At 42.0% G+C, this 19,844-nt stretch overlaps 1 protein-coding gene across 1 annotated transcript in view; it reads right to left on the bottom strand.

The window, feature by feature from the left end:
• Positions 1-5,150: 5,150 nt before the first annotated feature.
• LOC124776702 (espin-like) overlaps positions 5,151-19,844 on the bottom strand; it is a 485,149-nt gene continuing 470,455 nt past the window's right edge. The window contains exons 15-16 of the mRNA XM_047251812.1: positions 14,806-14,990; positions 5,151-6,745 (exon numbers count right to left, since the gene is read on the bottom strand). Coding sequence (XP_047107768.1) covers positions 6,511-6,745; positions 14,806-14,990 — 420 coding nt within the window. The 3' untranslated portion in view covers positions 5,151-6,510. The remainder of the gene's footprint in view (positions 6,746-14,805; positions 14,991-19,844) is intronic.

The raw sequence follows: 19,844 nt of genomic DNA, 5'->3' as shown, positions 1-19,844 counted from the left end.
GTATGAGGGGTCACATTTCACTCCAAATGCACAGGCCACACACCATTACAGAGTCTCCACCGGCTTGACCAGTGCCCTGCTGACATGCAGAGCCCACGGATTCATGAGGTTGCCTCCATATCCGTACACGTCCATCCGCTCGATACAATTTGAAACGAAACTCGTCCTACAAGGTAACATGTTTCCGGTTATTAACAGCCAATGTCGGTGTTGACGGGCTCAGACGAGGCGTAAAGCTTTGTGTTGTGCGGTCATCAAAGATACACGAATGGGCCTTCGTGTCCGAAAGCCCATATCAATGATGTTTCATTGAATGGTTCGATCGCTAACACTTGTTAATGGCCAAGCATCGAAATCTGCAGCAGTTTGCGAAAGGGTTGCACTTCTGTCAGGTTGAACGATTCTCTTCAGTCGTCATTGGCCCCGTTCTTCCTGGATTTTTTTTCCGGCCCCAGAGATGTCAGAGATTTGATGTTTTACCGGGTTCCTGATATTTACGGTACACTTGTGAAATAGTCTTACGGAAAAATCCCCACTTCATTGCTACCTCGGAGATGCTGTGGCCCATTGCTCGTACGCTGACTATCACTCCACGTTCAGACTCACTTAATTCTTGATAACATGCCATTGTAGAAGCAGTAACCGATCTAACAACTGCGCCATACACTTGTTGTCTTATATAGGAGTTGCTGGCCACAGCTCCGTATTCTGCCTGTTTACATGTATCTGTATTTGAATACGCACACCTATACCAGTTTCTTTGGCTCTTCAGTGTATAATGTATGTATACTTGTTAAAAAAATACGTTGTAATGAGAAAGTACAAAAAAATATCATTATGAAGCATTTGAATCGCCAGATATAATCAAGGTAACCAGTTTACTGTGAAATTAGAATGGAAAAGCGAAACACAGTCTTATAAATATGATTACTCTATTTAGTATATAATAAAGTCCATTCTAAGAGACATGTAACCTTTACGTATAGCTCAAAAAATGATTTACAGTTTCAATTAATTTTTGACAAAAATTAATTTAAAAAATGTGGAATAAATGAATATCAGTAAAATAAAGCAGGAACTCATTTTTTCCTTATTAGCTTTGCTTTTTTATTAATTTTGGAACGTGATAATAATTTTTGTCATTCTTCAGTCTGTTCGCCTGCTCCAAACAACAAGTTTGGCAGAATGGGGTAGTCGGGCAGACTGAGATAACTGTGTTTTTTGCCTTATGATATGCTGACATCTCTTAGGTGTTGTTTGAACTATGTCGAGAGGTCGAGGCGAAGTATCTAACAATGCATTGATGCCATTACGTGATGTGTTCTCCCTTGTTATCTGTCGATGTGATTTTCCTACAACTTTCTGCACTATTCAGTTGTTAATATCTCACAAATAAGTAAACATGTTAGTTACGTTTAAACAAAATCATTAACATTCTCTTGATTCTAATCTCAGTTTAATTCTTGCGTAGTTCAAATATGTGTTACGTTTAATGGTAGTCACTGAATTTTATGTAACCTGAAAGTGTGGTTTCATGGTAGAAAATGATAGGGTAGAGTGCTGTGCTACCCCTTTTGTCCCACGGGTACCCGTTCCATCCCATTTTATTCTACTTACTTATTGTTTTGGATTGTGTACAAGAATGATTTTTGTTTCCTGCACAGAATGGCTCGAATCTACAACAAAAAACCTAACAGACAGACTTGGTCTCTACAAGAAATTTTATAATTGTGTCTTTACTGTATAACAGGAGGCTGAACTAGTCGGATATTTTATTAAAATGGAAGTCTGTTATTTGGGCTAACAGTTAATGAAATTTGAGAATCAGCTTATGAACTAGCTAAGTGTAAAATACTGCCTCATCGATTTGGAAGTGACAGAAAAGCAGAATTAGAGTGGGTAAAAAGATTTTAGAGGTAGTGTCAGCCAGTGATTTCATGGAAACTAGAAGCTACTTCAATGGCTCGAGCTATGGGCTTTATTATAGCACCATTTGACAAATTCTTTGACTTCGTGAGCAATGTTGTTGACGAATAGAAGTTTAACCGAAACCGGATATTTAATGACGATGAGACTGAAATATCAACAAATCCTAATGGTGGATCAAGAATACTTGCTCTGAATGGGCGATGACAAGTAGGGGCTCCAACATCAGCTGAAAGCGGCGACATTGCGACAGTGGTGAACTGCTTTTCCACGTCTGGTTTGTACATCTCCTCGCCACCAGTGTTAATTTCCCCAAGGAAACGGATAAGGCACGAGTTTCAGACTGGTCTTCCAGCTGCTGCTATGTGAGAAATTCACGAAACAGGGCAGAGACAAAAGAGCTCTTTTTAGAATGATTCAAACACTTTCTACCATTCACTGGAGTGACAAACAAAATCCAGTTCTTCTCATTCTAACGGTCATTTGATTCACAGAAAAAGTTAGGAACTAATTTCACAGGCTCCAGCCATTGGATTTAGCCCACATAGAACCCTTTAACAAGTATTAAAAGAATAAAGTTCGTAAATCGTTCGGATCGCGCTAGGGATAGCATTTATCACTGAAATAACCGGTTTTAGATTATATCGGTTTTTCCAACTCCCTTTAATCGGACTATTAAAACCACTTAAAATAAACGGTATCTGTAATAAGTGAATTCCGTTTTTTCCTGTATTAAACTTATAAATCGAACAAATATCGAAAACTTTTGACTACCTCAGTTTTCAGATACATAGAATCAAAGTAATAAATTAAACAACAAATAAAAGAAAAATTAGTTCGTCCAGCATTCGCAGATTTTTTTTCGAAAAGTGGTAAGTGGTTGACTACTACAAAAAATCATTAGTATTCCTCTATTGATTCTACTTTTTTTTTAAACTCAGGTCAAAAATCGTGTTGTATTCGGGAATCATACCGCTATTACGAATAGCTATTTCACAAGAGTGATAACTGGATTCCATTTTTCGTGTCAATTTGTCCGTTTTCAAGGGGTACAAGCCGATAAAGGCATGTTATGTAGACACAGATAGCAGATTAGCTGTTTTCTGTTTTTTATTATAAACTATGAATGAAATGTTAAGTTTTCAGTTTTCTCCTCATAATATGTAATAAGTTTGTAGTGTCTCCTCTCGTTTTTGATCTTTTAAAGTAAATGGATCATTGTACTTCATTGATACTTCCAGACTAGAGATGGTGCCATTCTGTAATACAACTGATGTCCGACGACGACGTCAACGAGAGACTACCATGTAGACAAGATGGAGCAAGTCTTGCACACTGCATTTACACATGTACCACGTATATGTACATTGTTATTTCAACAATGCTGTACCAATTCTAATGCCATGTGTGTGTTGCTCGTTTCTGTTGGCATTGTTATTAAAACAGCACTAATCGCTTTTGCCATTTGCTATAATGATGCAATCAAATTAATGTAAATTTGAAAATAAAAAATACGTGTTCTTTAAAAAGGTTTATTTAAAAACGAAAAATTTTAGCACTGGTGCTATGGCTAGTTGATATTTCGGTTTTTTACCGATTATTAGTGAAAAACAGGAACACCTGTTATAGCGGAGGGCAAATAAATATCAAAAATATCGCTTATTCAGAACTAAAATACCGGTATCGGTTTTAACCGGTCGATTTTTCCCATGCTTACATCACACTGTTTTGAACGGTGACCTTGTTTGACAATGTATATTTACAGTCCTCAACTATGTTATATTTATTAATGGCTTTCGAAAATCTGGAATTTGGCCTGTTGACAGGACTATATTTAGAACTAAAGATTTCCTATTGTCAACAATCACTGATATTGAGCTGCAAACTCCGAAGAAAACTTGAGCAGTGCGCCACACTCGTCCAGCAGAGCAGGGCTGGAAATTCCAGCGCAGCTAGCCACATCTACACCACATTCACTGAACGTGCCTACTTGTGGAGGGGCGGTATCTACAGAATGTAGCTCACAGGTTGTCAGACCAGCGAGCATATTAACGATTCAAAAGTAAACGCAGAACAACAAAAGGATATCAAAAATAGAGCCAAGACAGTTATTTTGACACTTTCCTTTTATAAGATGGAGAAGAACACCAAGCCAAAAAGGTCTAAGTCTACAAAAATGAATCTTGAATTATTACAGGAAAAGTCTGAAATAAGCAAAAAACAGAGCTACAACTGGATCGAAAATAACTAAGGAGTGTAGTCCAAGCTCAGAAAAATCATCAAATCTAGTGTCCACTGATATTGGTAAATTAGAAGAAGATGATCAATTTCTTTATCTTGACCATCTTGCAGAGGGCAGGATCATATATCAATACACTGTGTGCCTCAAGTGGGCTTACAATTCGTGTGTGGGTGTCGGCATTGAGGATGAGGTTATCTATGTATGCACTTAATGCAAACGATAAAATTTTGCTGTGTGAAATATTTATAATATGTTAGATTTTCGTTTCCAACTATTTTTTGCAGGGGATAAAATACAAAAAATTACCATTTCTCAAATTTTTCTATAAAATGCGAAGTTAGGTAGTAGTAAATGTCGATATAGTGTGGATTTTATAAAGTTAATATTACAATATAGTGGTTTACACCAATTTAGTGGTTTATTACAGCTTTTGAATCTCAAAATGACTGTTGAAAATAAAGTGTTCCAGTCTGCCACAGGTTCCCCTACTTTCTAAAAGTGTGTTTCAGGGGTTCTTTAAATATTTTGAGTCATATTTGTAAAATGTGGAATCAACTATTATTTAACTTTAAGTTTAATTTTGTTTTATTATATATATATAGTTTGGTTGCCCGCTGAGTATCAGACTGACATCAAAGGTTCCCCTCTGGCATTTCTTTGTGAATGTGAAAAAATATAAGGCTTTAGAATGTTTTGGATTCATGTTGAACTGTAGTTCACTGTATTGCTGGTTTAGTGAGTAAGTTCTCAGGATGGAGTAATATAAGAGCATATAATACCCAGTAGGACCATGTCTCTTTAGTGCTGTGCTGATTTGAAACTATGCTTCAGGTTGAGAATAAAGGGTAAAGGTGACTGCAGGTAGTATTACGATTTTGATATCATACTTTGTCAAAATCTCCACAGCATCTATTACTGATGGTTGACATTAGGAAACATAAAACAGCCAAAAAGTTTAATGTGTCTTTCATGCAGCAAAGATTTATTTTATAACGATACAACAAAAATATACAGAAATTTTACAAGTTACTATGCTGAATAACGAAAATTTACACTTTATATCAGTTAGTTCCCATGTATACTGCTCACATACATTTGCCTCATTTCTTTTTCACCATCACCCAAACATAACATAGTATCACATATAATTTGCAAGTAAATGATATATTTTATGGTCATGTTCATATGTTGAACAACTATAACAGAAACCAAAATGAGAATGTTTCTAAGAAAACTGCTTAAATTATACTTCAGAAATGTGTTAGAAAGAAACAGACTTACTGAAGCATGCACAGAATCCTCTTACAGTTTATTGCAGAACACTAGACTTCAGAAAATCTGTCAGTGGTAGTGTGTAATAAATAATTGTGGAGGTATGATTCTCACATTTGGAGCTGATGTGAGATCTAATACTCTCACATCCAAGTGTCATTATTATTATTATTATTATTATGGGTAAAAGTTAGAGATTCTATTTACGAGTCATTTGAAATAGTACACAATCCCATAAAGTCTTATGTGTAAGAGCCTATACCACTGCCATTCTGATAAATGCATGTGAAAACTGTAAATGTACCAAATAATTTTGTACATTTATACTGAATAAAGAACTCATACATTAATGAATTAACTAACAAAGTATGGAGTAACTATTCTTATAAGGTAGTGTAAGGCACATAAAAATAATCTTGGAATGGTATAGTCAGTATTTCAGCAGAATTAATGTGCTGGATCTCTTCAATAATAACGCAATTTGTTTCTTTTATTTACTGAAACTATGCACAATATAGTAACAATGGATAGAACAATACATAGAGTGTATAATTAATTTGATGCATAAATTTATGTTAGTATTGAAATAAATTCCAACAAGGTGTGTTAGCTTCATTGTAAGAAATTTCTGATTATCTGTCTATTATACCTATGGTTAAAATGAAACACTTTCCTGTTTAACAAAATCGGGGAAATTGAAAATAACCTGAAATGTTCTCGTTATCAATAAAATCTAGCATGAGACGAAGTAGAAACTCAGCTATACTCACACCAGCATACAGTAATAAATACAATATAGTCCATACAATAAACATCAGAGGGTATACAGAACATACCTTTGTATAGTGTTCATAAATATCACCAAAGATCCTAACGGTTTATTTATTATGTTCGAAGATGTCTCTTATCGAAATCTTTTGTATAATTATCTTATCACGCGGTCCCTTTACTTTACACTATGCTTCTGACGACGTGGGTGAATACACGAACAATCGTCCAAAGCGGGAGAGCAGTCACATCTGAGTAGCACATGGGGGGGGGGGGGGGGAGTTGGGGGGGAAGGAAGTCGCTCAGTCTATGAGGCTGAGCTTGCTGTTGGTCTTCCGCAGCTGCGCGCGCCACGGCATGATGGGCGCCGGCGGTTCGTCGTCCTCCTCGGTGCCCGGGTCGGGCCGCGACTCTGGGGGCGGCGTCTTGTTCTCCTTGTTGCTGCTGTCCACGGGTGTGGGGGCGCCAGGCGCCGCCTGCAGCCGCTCGTCCGTCTTGCTGGGTCGCTTCTCCTCTGGACCGCGGCTCAGAGTCGATCTGTGTGAGACACAGTACGTGCAAAGATTACAATTAGGTATTTGGAAGCGCGTTCCGACTTATCTGAAAAGGCAATGCTATCTAGGGTGTCACTTCATGTTTGTAAGAAATACATCTCGGATTTCAGAAGAGCGGCGTCTCACACGTTTGGATTCTAAGTGACGTAAGCGTCGATTGGCAACCTACACTATCTGACTAAAAGTACCCGGTCTGCAGTGTTATACTGCGGACTTGACTACTAGGTGTACCCGCCACTATAAATTGAGGCGAGCATTATTGCACTGTCAGCAGAAAAGCAGTAACAGCAGAATGGATGGTTCAGGAGAGCTCAGTGACTTCAAACATGGACTAGTCACTGGATGAAAAATGCATCAAGGACATTTCGGCCCTTCTAAAGCTACCAAAGTAAACTGTTTGCGATGTATTTGTGAAAGCAGGCGTCGAGTACTAACGAACAGGGACCGTCAAACGTTACGGATGATGGTTGTGAAAAATATTATAAAATGAGCGGAAGGAATCACTCATGAGTTCCTGAATCTACGTAACATAATATACGTAGGGAGTTAAGAAGAACAGGGTCCATTTATCGAGCGTTACCCCGTAAGCCACAGATTCTCTAGTGAGTGCTAAGTGACACTTGAGGCGGTGTAAAAGACGACGTCACAGGACATTGGGAGACTGGAAACGAGGGATTTGGAGTGATGAATCACACTATAAGCTGTGGCAATCTAATGGAAGGGTTTGGGTTTTGGTGAATGACTGAATAATTTCACCTGCCTCCGTGTGTAGTACCAAGAATGCAGTACGAAGGAGGAGGTGTTATGGCGTGGCGGTGTTTTTGGTGGTTGGGTTGTGGCCCCTTATTGCACTTAAGAAAATGCTAAATGATGAAGCGTAGGAACACATTTTACAGCATTGTAAACTGCGCACAGTAGAGGAATAGCTCGGAGACGGTGATTGTATCAGCATGACAATGCGCCATGTAATAAAGCAGCATCTCCGAGGCAATGTTTTGTGGACAGTAACATTCCTTAAATGCACTGGATTGCTAAGAAAAAAATGTTCGAATGTGTGTGAAGTCTTATGGGACTTAACTTCTAAGGTCATCAGTCCCTAACCTTACACACTACTTAACCTAAATTATCCTAAGAACAAACTCACACACCTATGCCCGAGGGAGGACTCGAACCTCCGCCGGGACCAGTCGCACAGTCCATGACTGCAGCGCCTGAGACCGCTCGGCTAATCCCGCGCGACGATTGCTAAGAGTCAAGACCCGAAATCAGTGGATCATTTTTGGGATGAGTCAGAACATCGACTTCATTCCAGAGCCCAGGGTCCAACATCACTGGTTTCGGCTCTCGAGGAAGAACTTACTCCATTCCTCTAGAGACATTCACACACCTCAAACAAAGAGTCCCCAGCAGAGTTCAAGCTGTCATCAAGGTGAAGGGTGGACACGTCCCATAATGATGTCCACTGAACGGTGTCCAGATATTTTTGATCAAATAGCATATGTCTGACTTCTAGCTTACCTTACAGTGGTTTTGGATATGGCCTGTGTAGAGATTTTGTGTGATAGTGTAACCATGTGAGTATTGCTTGTATTGTCTTGTAACTTAAACTGCCTAGTGAGTATGGAAATGGATGCCTTCTGAATGAGGTGTTGGCGTTCTGTGCATCTAAAGAATTAATCAGACCGTAGGGCGAAGTTAAGGCCCTTTTACAGCTCCTTGCACTAACTGCGGAAGCTTGTTAGACAAGTGAGCACTACGTGAATGTATACAAGCTTGTTCAATTCTGGGTGAGGCAGTGTTCTGGAACCTGTATTCAGTCGACAAGTAGTCACTTCGAATACTTTGTGCGAGACGTAGTGAACCATTCACAAAACGAAATAAATGCAAGTGTCATGAATAGGTGGTTCAGTTGAAGTACTATGTATTACAGTTTAATAACTCACAAATTAAGCTTTTATGGACTTATTTTGCTGTAAGCTTTTCTTCTTACTTTTAAGCGCGGATATTCATACTTATATTGCCCACAATACCAGATATAAATAAAAAACATTCATGTAAAAGATTAGCATAATTCCATACAAATATATTAATTTAAAAAATTTGTTTTTTTCTTTAGACCAGTTTACAAACTCTACACCGTACTAAGAAATCGCGGAAACAGACACCATGTAACATCTAAATAACTAACTGCCGCTACAGCGAGGCTTTCAGTTGGTTGCATCATCAAAATACATTACATTCAGTAGGCTCGTGCTCATCGTATTCAGACAGTCGCTTTTGTCATTTTTGTTCTGGTGATACCGAAAGTAGCTCACACTGATGTGTAATCGAGTTCTGAGTTATATAAATGAGCAGTTAACTTATCCACCATCTCGTGACACCATGCTGACCCTCATGGGTACTAGAGTAATGAGTATAGTTGTATTGTAAATGAGTGAAGCTCATTTAAATACGTGCAGTATCAGTACCTGGTGCTGTAAACAAAGCATAAAGTACAAATTCTACGTTTCAGTGTTGTGGAATTGGAGTTTGCCGTTGAAATTAGCCGTGTAAGCAAATAGTACTGGGGGGAGCGATTCAAAATAGTAGACAGTCTTTGGTGGTCATCTACCTTTGGACTAAGATGACGAAAGTCGTCATTCGCTTGCCACTTAGAGACGTTGCAGGAGTTGTAAAATAATCACCATCAGCAACCAAACAGTTACGAGCTGTCGAAATGCTGGACAAACTACCATGGTTAGCGTATGCAGTCTGATAGCTGCACATGGCACATGGCGCCTTTAGTATTGCTGGGCTTTGCAATTAACGTCAGGCTCAAAAATGTTCCACAGAGAGACAGCAGGAGGCGTCACATCTGGACAGCTCGGTGGATGCCGAGTAGCACCTCTTCAAAGTGTCCATCGCCCAGGCAGAGCACCACAAGCAAGTCTCTAGCAACCTAGCTCTGTCTTTTTGTAGGTGAAAATCTCTCATCTCCAAACAGTCTTTGAGCGGCGGAGAAAATCGATTTTTATAGCGTATCAAGGAACATCTGACCTGCTAAGGCACAAGAGAAAGTGTACCAGTCAAACAGCATAACAAGCGAACACACCATTAACTTTTCGTCGATTATCTTCCTTGTCCAAGGTTCTGCACTTCCACTTTGTAGCCTTCGAAAGTCACTCTACACTTTATCAACCCTACTCCTGCGTGGACGCTAATTCAACGATGCTGCAGTGCTAAACCGTTGCAAAAATGCAGCTACGGTAACTAGACTAATTACTGATGACGGTCACCCACAGACGTTCACAAAATGAACATAAATGTTGGCTTCAAATTCGTTTGTATTGGGGGAAGTCAGGAGCTCAGTGTTTAAGAGCTGGAATGTGGATACAGAGGTCAAGGTCGCTTCTAGGATTCTTATCTGTCAATTATTACTTCTTTCACCTCTGACAATGTTTGTTAATATGAAAATAATAAAATAATATGGTCTCTCAGAGTTCACGATAAACTGCAATTTCCACTATAGGTCAGTCCTTCGAAGCGCGGAGGAAGGCAAAGGCATTCCACCTCCAAACGACCGTGCCCCGTAAAGCACTGCAGGTTCACATCACTCTTCGGATTGAAGACGGCATTGCCTTTAAGGAATCAATAATAACGAAAATGTAACGAGTTACTGAAGAGTGTAAATGTCCAGCGCTGCAAGTGCCAAATCTCACATTTATCGGGTGCACCAGAAAACTATGTACATAATTTATTTGTAATCAAAAACATTGAGAAGGTACTCTGAGACAGCAGAACTATGCTGCTCACTTTATAAATACAAAAACTAATGAGGCAAATTAGAAATTAAATAATTTATGAAGAACATTCTAGGTGTCATGCCTTTGACTGATTAGTTCTAAGAACCAATAAGAAAGTTTTTGTGTCAAGTGCCTTTAATACTGAGGCAATACGTTTCATTTGTTATAATAGAAGTACAGGAACACAACAGTAACGTTTTAACTTGTAGAACTGCAGTCAACAGAAACCATTTCTCATATCTCTTAGTTTTTTTACAAGAGAATAACAAAATTAAATTTGAGAAAAAATCCTTCAGTGTTGACTCCTGTTTCTTACACAGCTGCTTTCTTGGGATCATTTGTTGTAAAGTTTACTGTAGAGTTTCCTGTCTTGTTGAGGGAGAAATGGTTTTTTATAGCATTTTCCAGATTCTGTTCACTTCTCCAGCTTTTTTACTATTTTTACAGTCCTGATTGTCTCCTTCCAATACAGTGATGTTTTACTGATACAAATACAAGCTTAAATGCAGTCTGATTACCAGAAAAACTGTGCTCAGGTTGAATGGGCTCTTGGTCTCCAAGGAAAGCACTACTTGGCACGAAGTCGATGTTCCATCTAGTAATGAATCTTTTATAAACATTTTCTCCATCATTAGGCAGTTGAAACAAGAGAACACAACAGCACTGAAAATGCTATTTGTTAGAAAATGGCACTCAGAAGGTTTGACATTTCCAGTCTTCAGGTAACGGCGTTGACAGAAATGGCGAGTGTGAATGCATTATGATAAAATTCCGGCAGTCCATATACTTGATAGCATTAAGATTCGTTTTAAGATAGAGTGGATCCACGTGCTAAGAACAGACACCGCCCTGATACTGAAACTACACTCCTTAGTTGCCCACAGAGGAGAGCAAGAAGTGTAGCCAAGGTGTAAAAGTGACGATTACTCGGGCACGCTTAACCATGGGAATTTTTGACAGGTCATTATCCTCTGTAAAGGAGCCATAACCCCATTAGCGACTGTGGCATGATTGACAACGTCGAACACTTTTTTCTGGGAGGCCGCCTCGGATACCACGTCACTAGAGATCTTTCATTCAGAACTGGGAAATTCTGATACTCCCCCCGCCCTCCCAGTCAAGTGTCAAACCTTTATTCGTAACGAATGACATTGTTTTACACTGGTTTTTATGTGATGTTTTAATAGAAGGGAGTATAAAGGGAGTATATGTATTGCATGGATTGCTTTTACGACATAAAAAGTTATTTCATAAGGATAATATGTTTTTTATTAATTTACTGTAAATTTATATTCCGTATATCATAACTGTACAGTTATATGTACGAGGAGTGTGCAAGTGGTATAATGTCTCCAATTTTCTTTTCCACAAAATAGTTACACAAAATATTTGAAATTTCTGCTATTTCTCAAAGTAATCGCCATGCAGCCACAGGCACTTTTCACAACGTCGACGCCACGATTCCATGGCTGCTGTAAACTATTCTTTGGGAGTCTGTTTTGACCACCGAAAAATTGCTGGTGCACTAGCAGCACGACTGGAGAACGTGTGATCACAGAGTGTAATTTTCTTCGTTGGGAAAGTAAACAGTCGATGAGAGCCAGGCGAAGCGAGTCAAGAGAATGAGGAATTATTTCAAAGTTGTTTTCACAAAGACACTCCTGTGTTGCTTTCGTCCGAAGCACTGGTGTTTTGTCTTGCTGTAAAACACACATGCAGTCTTTTATGGATGTTTTTCTCGCAATGTTTGTTCTTCAAAACATGTCGCTGGCTAACACCTGTCACGGTACTGCCCACTGAAACACAATGAGTAAGAACTACGCCATTGTTATCTCACGGCCACAATCATTTTGGGTTTGTCTCCTTTTTTTGGCGTCTATGTGCTTCCTCTGTGGTGAATGCCGTTTCATTTTAAGAAAGCAAAACGGCATCCATATTTCACCCACAGACACAGTTGTTGAAAAGAAAGTTTCATTCAGGCCGTGTACATGTGTCACATGGCAAATTGCCACGTGCGCGTTGAAGTCGTTCTTCAGCATCCGTGGCACCCATCTAGAGCATTGTACATCCGCATTTTCAGGTTATGACGCAGGAGTGTGCACACAATTCCACGGAAATGCTAACTGTGGAGGCGATACCTGTGGCAATCAATCCACGATCCTCCAGAATAATTGCCTCCTTGTTGTCAGATCGGTTGTTGCGAGGCCGAGAGAGTTTTGGTTTGGTGGTAAACGGCGTTCCACCGCGTTTCGACTCGCGCTCCCGTGAACGCACATTCTACACATTCATGATACAACGATTACACTTCTCACTCAACTGTACATAAAATTCAGTGGGTGTGACATTACACAAATGCATAAAACGAATGATTGGTCGCTGTTCTTGGAATGTAAACGACGCCATTTCTAGTATCGAAACCACACTTGCTGCAGCCGCTTATGTTCTGGGTGCCGTATAGTTTCCATCTGGGTCACGCATACATAAATAGTCTCCGCATAATGTAACACAAGCTGCAGTTTTCCATGTGCCCCCGGTCCCGAGAAAGGAAATCGGAAATTTTAGAACATGAACACTACTCAAATATGCTTGAGGATGACTGAAAGTACACAAATCACAAAAATTTTGCATCGCCTATTTATTTCGAATTTTATGGCAGAGAAAACAAAAACTGGCTTCGAGGCATGCGTATATATTCATTTGGAATGTGTGCGGATCAGCAAACGTTTTATGTAAGGACAGAATCGTCTGTTTCCCATGAGGGATTTCTCACAACACTCCGGAGCAGCGTCAGTTCGTGGTGGAACGCCCCCTTACGCGAATGCATGCTTGAATCCGTCGTAGTATAACATTTGTGAGATCATCACTCCAGCCCTGGCCCAAACTGTGCCACCTCTTAATGGTGATTCCGCGGAAGTCGCACAGAGTGCGTGGTCGTTTTCGACGTCCAAAAACAGATCGTTTCAATCGACTGAACACATATTCGATTGAGTTCACACCCTGGGAACAGTCAGGTCACGCCGTTCTGGTGATCGTGGCTTGGTGTAGGAACGTGTTCACGAGAAAAGCACAATGAGAGTGCGAGTTATCATACACTAAGATGAAGTTGTCACAAAAATATTGGCAATACGGTTCCACCACTCGTTTTCAGAATCTCGTCGCTGTACCGTGGGACAGTGAGATTACCCTCTAATACCACGAGACGTGTATTGTGACTCCATGTAACGACACCCCAGGACATCGCTCCACCACTACCTCGTTGCATATGTAGAACAGTGATGGAGACGTCCGATACTGCCGGGTTGCCTCCAAACACATTGTCTACCATTATCAAGGTACAAACAGATCTAAGTTTCGCCCATAAACAACACGCAATGCCAACCCTGGGGTGTTCGTTCCACATGACTTGTTGCCCGCCCGTAACGGAGTCCACCATGTTGTGGTGTACGACGTGACGCTCTCCATAGTCGTCGAGAATGGAGATAAGCATAACGCAATCGTCTCCTAAGAGTGTGATGCAGTACATGACATCCTGAGCCTCTCCGAACGCTGAATTCAGTTCTGGAGCATTTAGGCCAGGGTACTGTGACTCGGAAGTCGTAGGTGTCGATGATGCTGTGCACCTGCCGAATGCGGACGGCGTGTGCGGTTTAAGTTCTCCACACTACTTGTCAGCTGGAACCGATTCCATGTCCACAAAACATCACTTTGACTTCGGTGCACACGTTGAGCAACTTCCCTGGCTGATAAGCCTTTTCCGCGTAACGCACTTATACAGACCCGACTATTGGTCGCTATTGTCTTTCATAACGCGGCGGATGTCCACTCTTTTGTTCTACAGACGTCTCTAACGCGTTCTTAATGGTGCTTTACGTTCTACTGAAAGGCAGTGATCCATTCTAGTGCAACGTTCTACCCATAGGTAACGCTCATTCTGTGTGTACGTTTACAAACAATGTCAGAGGTGACCTTCCGACGTGTACAGGAATAATCACAAAAAAAAAGATGTTCAGATGTGTGTGAATTCTTAAGGGACCAAACTGCTGAGGTCATTGGTCCCTAGACTTACACACTACGTAAACTAACTTATGCTAAGACAGCACACACATCCATGCCCGAGGGAGGACTCGAACCTCCGGCGGGAGGGGCCGCGCAATCCGTGACATGGTGCCTCAAACCCCGCGGCCACTCCACGCGGCAATAATCGCGAACAGCCACACACCTGAGTTTGCTCTATCAGGAGGAAAGGGAGCAGGCTACTGACTTGGAGTCGTCCTTCTTGGCGAGCAGCTGCCGCTTCCAGGCTGGGATGGCCTGCAGCCTCTTTTCCTCGGCCTGGCGCGCCAGCTGCTCCTCCATCTCCTTGCGCGCGCGCTCCGCCGCCTTCTTCGCCATCATCTGCCGCTTCCACTCGGGGATCGGGTTGCCCGTTGCGTCCTTGTCCGGGATCTGCAACAAACACGGTTTCACTCGGAGCATAAAAATATATGAATACAACTGTTTCCTCCTGATGCACACGTAGAGAAATGTCCTTCGACAATCAATCAAACAATGGTGCAAGAAGTGACTCTCACAAGGGAAACTCCCCGTTGCAACCCCCCTAAGATTTGGTGGTAAGATGGCCCAGTGGACAGTCTCTCAAAAACTGGACACAGATCAAGCTTAAAAACAGTAAGAAGGTGTACTGAACTATGAAAAAAGCAAAATATACACAAAAAAAGTTTTGCATCACCTCGGATCCGAGAGTTCCGGAACCCGTACAGAAAATTGGAATAGAGATAAAAATAAACATCATTTCCCTCCTTTTTATTGGTCATGAAAACCACACACTGCAAGTTGTGCCACCATACAGCGAGACCTTCAGAGATGGTAGTCCAGATTGCTGTACACACCGGTACCCCTAATACCCAGTAGCACGTCTTCTTGCGTTGATGCATGTCTGTATTCGTCGTGGCATACTATCCACAAGTTCATCAAGGCACTGTTGGTCCAGATTGTCCCACTCTCCAACGGCGATTCGGCGTAGATCCCTCAGAATGGTTGGTGGGTCACATCGTCCATAAACATCCCTTTTCAATAGTTCAAATGGCTCTAAGCACTATAGGACATAACATCTGAGGTCATCAGTCCTCTAGACTTAGAACTACATAAACCTAACTAACCTAAGGACATCACACACATCCATGGCTAACGCAGGATTCGAACCCGCGACCGTAGCAGCAGCGCGGTTCCGGACTGAAGCGCCTAGAACCGCTCGGCCATAGCGGCCGGCTTTATATCTATCGCAGGTATGTCGATAGGGTTCATGTCTGGAGAACATGCTGGCCACTCTAGTCGAGCGATTTCGTTATCCTGAAGGAAGGCATTCACAAGATGTGCACGATTGGGACGCAATTGTCGTCCATGAAGACGAATGCCTCGCCAGTATGCTGTCGATATGGTTGCACTATTAGTTGGAGGATGGCGTTCACGTGTCGTACAACCGTTACGGCGCCTTCAATGACCACCAGCGGCATACATCGGCCCCACATAATGCCACCCCGAAACATCCGAGAACGTCCACCTCGTTGCACTCGCTGGAAAGTGTATCTAACGCGTTCAGCCTGACCAGGTTGCCTCCAGACACGTCTCTGACGATTGTCTGGTTGAAGGCATATACGACACTCATCGGTGAAGAGGACGTGGTGCCAGTCTTGGACCCATCTGCACCGCGCTGCATGCTGTCGTGGTTGCATAGACGGATCTCACCATGGACGTCGGGAGTGAAGTTGCGCATCATGCAGCCTATTGGGTACAGTTTGACTCGTAACACGACGTCCTGAGGCTGCACGAAAAGCATTATTCAACATGGTGGCGTTGCTGTCAGGGTTCCTCGGAGCCATAATTCGTAGGTAGCCGTCATCCACTATAGTAGTAGCCCTTGGGCTGCCTGAGCGAGGCATGGCATCGACAGTTTCTGTCTCTCTGTATCTCCTCCATGTCTGAACAAAACCACTTTGATTCACTCCTAAACGCCTGGCTACTTCCCTTGTTGAGAGCCCTTCCTGGCGCAAAGTAAGAACGCGGACGCGATCGAACCGCTGTATTGACCGTCTGGGCATGGTTGAACTACAGACAACACGAGCCGTGTACCTCCTTCCTGGTGCAATGACTGGAACTGATCGGCTGTCGGACCCCCTCGGTCTAATGGGCGCTGCTCATGGATGGTTGTTTACATCTTTGGGTAGGTTTATTGACATCTCTGAACAGTCAAAGGGATTGTGTTAAAAAAATGGTTCAAATGGCTCTGAGCACTATGCGACTTAACTTCTGAGGTCATCAGCCGCCTAGAACTTAGAACTAATTAAACCTAACTAACCTAAGGACATCACACACATCCATGCCCGAGGCAGGATTCGAACCTGCGACCGTACAGGTCGCTCGGTTCCAGACTGTAGAGCCTAAACCGCACGGCCACTCCGGCCGGCAGGGATTGTCTCTGTGATACAATATCCACAGTCAACGTCCATCTTCAGGAGTTCTGGGAACCGGGGTGATGCAAAACTTTTTTTGATGTGTTTAAAAAAAGTGAAAGGTCTAAGCTTAACAAGTGCAACACTGAGCGAATACGAACAGGGGCGGCATCGTGGTTAAGTGGTCATGGTCCTGGACTATAAAGCGGATGAGCCTTGTTAACAACTCTTTGTTTTTTTCACAACATTATGAATTGTCGTCCGCTCATTGAAATGTTTGTTCTCCTTCTGTAGTCTTGGTAGTTGTCATACTAAACATTGGTTATAGAATATGAGTCATGTGATAAAAATACGCTACCGTCGCAAGTAAACGTGATGAATAGTGAGAGCAGGCAAAATACCACATCGACGTCTCACAGAAATGAAAACAACAAATAAACGGGTGTGAACTATGTCGCAACAAATGAATTGAAGAGTCATAACTTACAAAACGGAATGCAACTTCAAAATCGTTAAAAAGATATGTTTTGACAGAGCACAGAGAAACTGTGTGATTGTGGAACAGTTGAGTGCATTTGTTGTAGCTTATGTGACAAACTGTTATGTCTTCATCATCTGCTTGGGATTGATCACATTTACATTCATACGAACACCTAAATCGGGCAACGAGGCATATCTTACTCACTCATCGGGCGTACAAATTAGGTGCGTCGGTAAGAGATTCTTGTCGTATGACACACGTATTGTCACTAATGCCGTGTATGACACACCAAACATGTTTTCCGATGGAGAATTCGGTCGACCAGTAAGCCTGTCATCAAACGTTTGTTCTTCACATTCGAGAGGTATTCCCTTTCGGCTGCTAATAGAGTGGTTGTACTGAATCAATTGTCATTATAGGTCCTCTCATAACACCTCGCTCTCGCAAATGGACGTTACACCGAACCCCGTGACCACTTAAAGACGACGCCGTTGCTCTTGCAGGCTGGCTGCTTTATACTGCACTGCTTTCCCTTGGACTGTTCATTGTTTTTATTGTGCTTTTTTTTTACAGTTCAGTAAATAGTCTTCCTGTTTTCATGCTTGATCTGTGTTCAGGTTTTGACGGGCTATCCACTGGGCCCTCTTACCACAAAATCTGAGAGGGGTGCGATGGGGAACTTCCTTTGCCAGTATCTCAAAATGAGCTTGAATGCCCCACTTCACTATTCTGAACTGGTAGAAAAAGAGGACCATTGACTGGACGAGATCGGTCAGTGGACCACAGGGCAGGGCCAGAGTCTCCGTCTACGCCCGTTCACATCAGATGTAGGTAAAGTAAAGTCGTGCGGGACGAATAGCTGGGAGGCCCCGAAGGGCACGTTCAGCCACCTAATTGGGAAGGTTTCCCTATCCTCTGCGCACGTAGGCATGTTTCCTTCCCGAAGTATGAGACCTGTGTGAGTAGGCGCGTCTGTTAACTGTAGGTGACTGTAATGAGTGTATGTAGTGTCATGTTGGTGTTGCAGATGATGAGAGAGGGGACAGGGTGAAACCCGATGCCACAGTCTACTCCTCTCGAAAAGCACCAAGCGGACAGCCAAACTTAACGCCCCCCCTCCCCCCCTTTCACTCACCAGCAATGCCATCACGCACTCACTTCACGAGACACTGCGGACACTGACGTGAAGACTGGCGATCAGAAACTTGACGTCACCACATCTCCTCTCCTTGCTGGCCAAATAGAGGTAATGAAAAATTTCAACCACCACCGGGTTTCGAACTGGCTTAGCTCCGAGTCGAGCGCCACAGCACAGGGGTGCGTTAGCGACCTCACTACGTCAGAAGCGGGGAAAGCAAAGGCGCTGTTGGGAGTCTATCAACTGTTTGGTCAAAAATCTCCTATTTCAAAAGAACTTGCAGGATGACTGATCGAGCGTCAAGGAAGTACTGTGTGTAAGTGCCACCAGTGCAAGGACTGATTGTCTTTTTCCACCCTTGTGTCTCATGCAGCAAACGTTACGACTCTGAACGGCCATGACACTGTGACATAATATGTCATCAAATACCACAACACCAATTACTAAATTCAGTTAGAATTGTTATTTCTAGTACTACTACTAATATCATTCATACCACCAAACAACACGTCTTCAGTTAGAAATTGTTATTGTTAGTATTACTGTTACTACTACTACTACTATTACTACTGTTGTTAACGTCTTTGCATAGCAGTATGGAAGTACCACGCCCAGAGTTATTCAGCATCAAACAAAAATTTTTGTGTAACATAATACAATGTATGATTTGTGCGTGTGGCGATATGACAGCATTATACAACTTTACGTGGGAATGAAAGTAAAATGCACTCTTCCTAAAGTGCTGAACTCATGCGGTCTCTAGCAATCCAGTAGAACTTTTTTTTTAAAGCATACGGTCTGGGCTCCCTTTCTGTGGGCAGTGAGGAAACTAATCTGTGAAACTGCATTTTAAAAAAATTTAGGAGTTTTTCTTAGGTCATGGAATCGAACTTCGACCCTCTATTAACATAGCCTCAGTTTGTGGCAGATCGGCAATCTCATCGCTGTTTAACCTAACAGGTTAATAAAACTTTTCATATTCAATTTCCAAGCAGATTAATTAAAGTATGGGGTGTACTACAATCTTAAATCGGTAACCTCACGAATGGAACTATTTTAACGGGCAAAATGGAGGCTTCTAGGCGTTTATTTAGATATGTCTTCATTATCCAGTACGACAGGGAAGGCCGCGGGAAAAGAGCAGAATGGCAAGTTTAGCGTTCTGTGCCTATTTTCTGAACTTCCTAGGCCGGGGGATATAACTGCAGGGGAGAATGCTGATTAGGTTGTCT

The sequence above is a fragment of the Schistocerca piceifrons genome, chromosome 2, assembly GCF_021461385.2.
Source record: "Schistocerca piceifrons isolate TAMUIC-IGC-003096 chromosome 2, iqSchPice1.1, whole genome shotgun sequence".
NCBI lineage: Eukaryota > Metazoa > Arthropoda > Insecta > Orthoptera > Acrididae > Schistocerca > Schistocerca piceifrons.
This window is presented reverse-complemented; position numbering and strand designations above follow the sequence as displayed.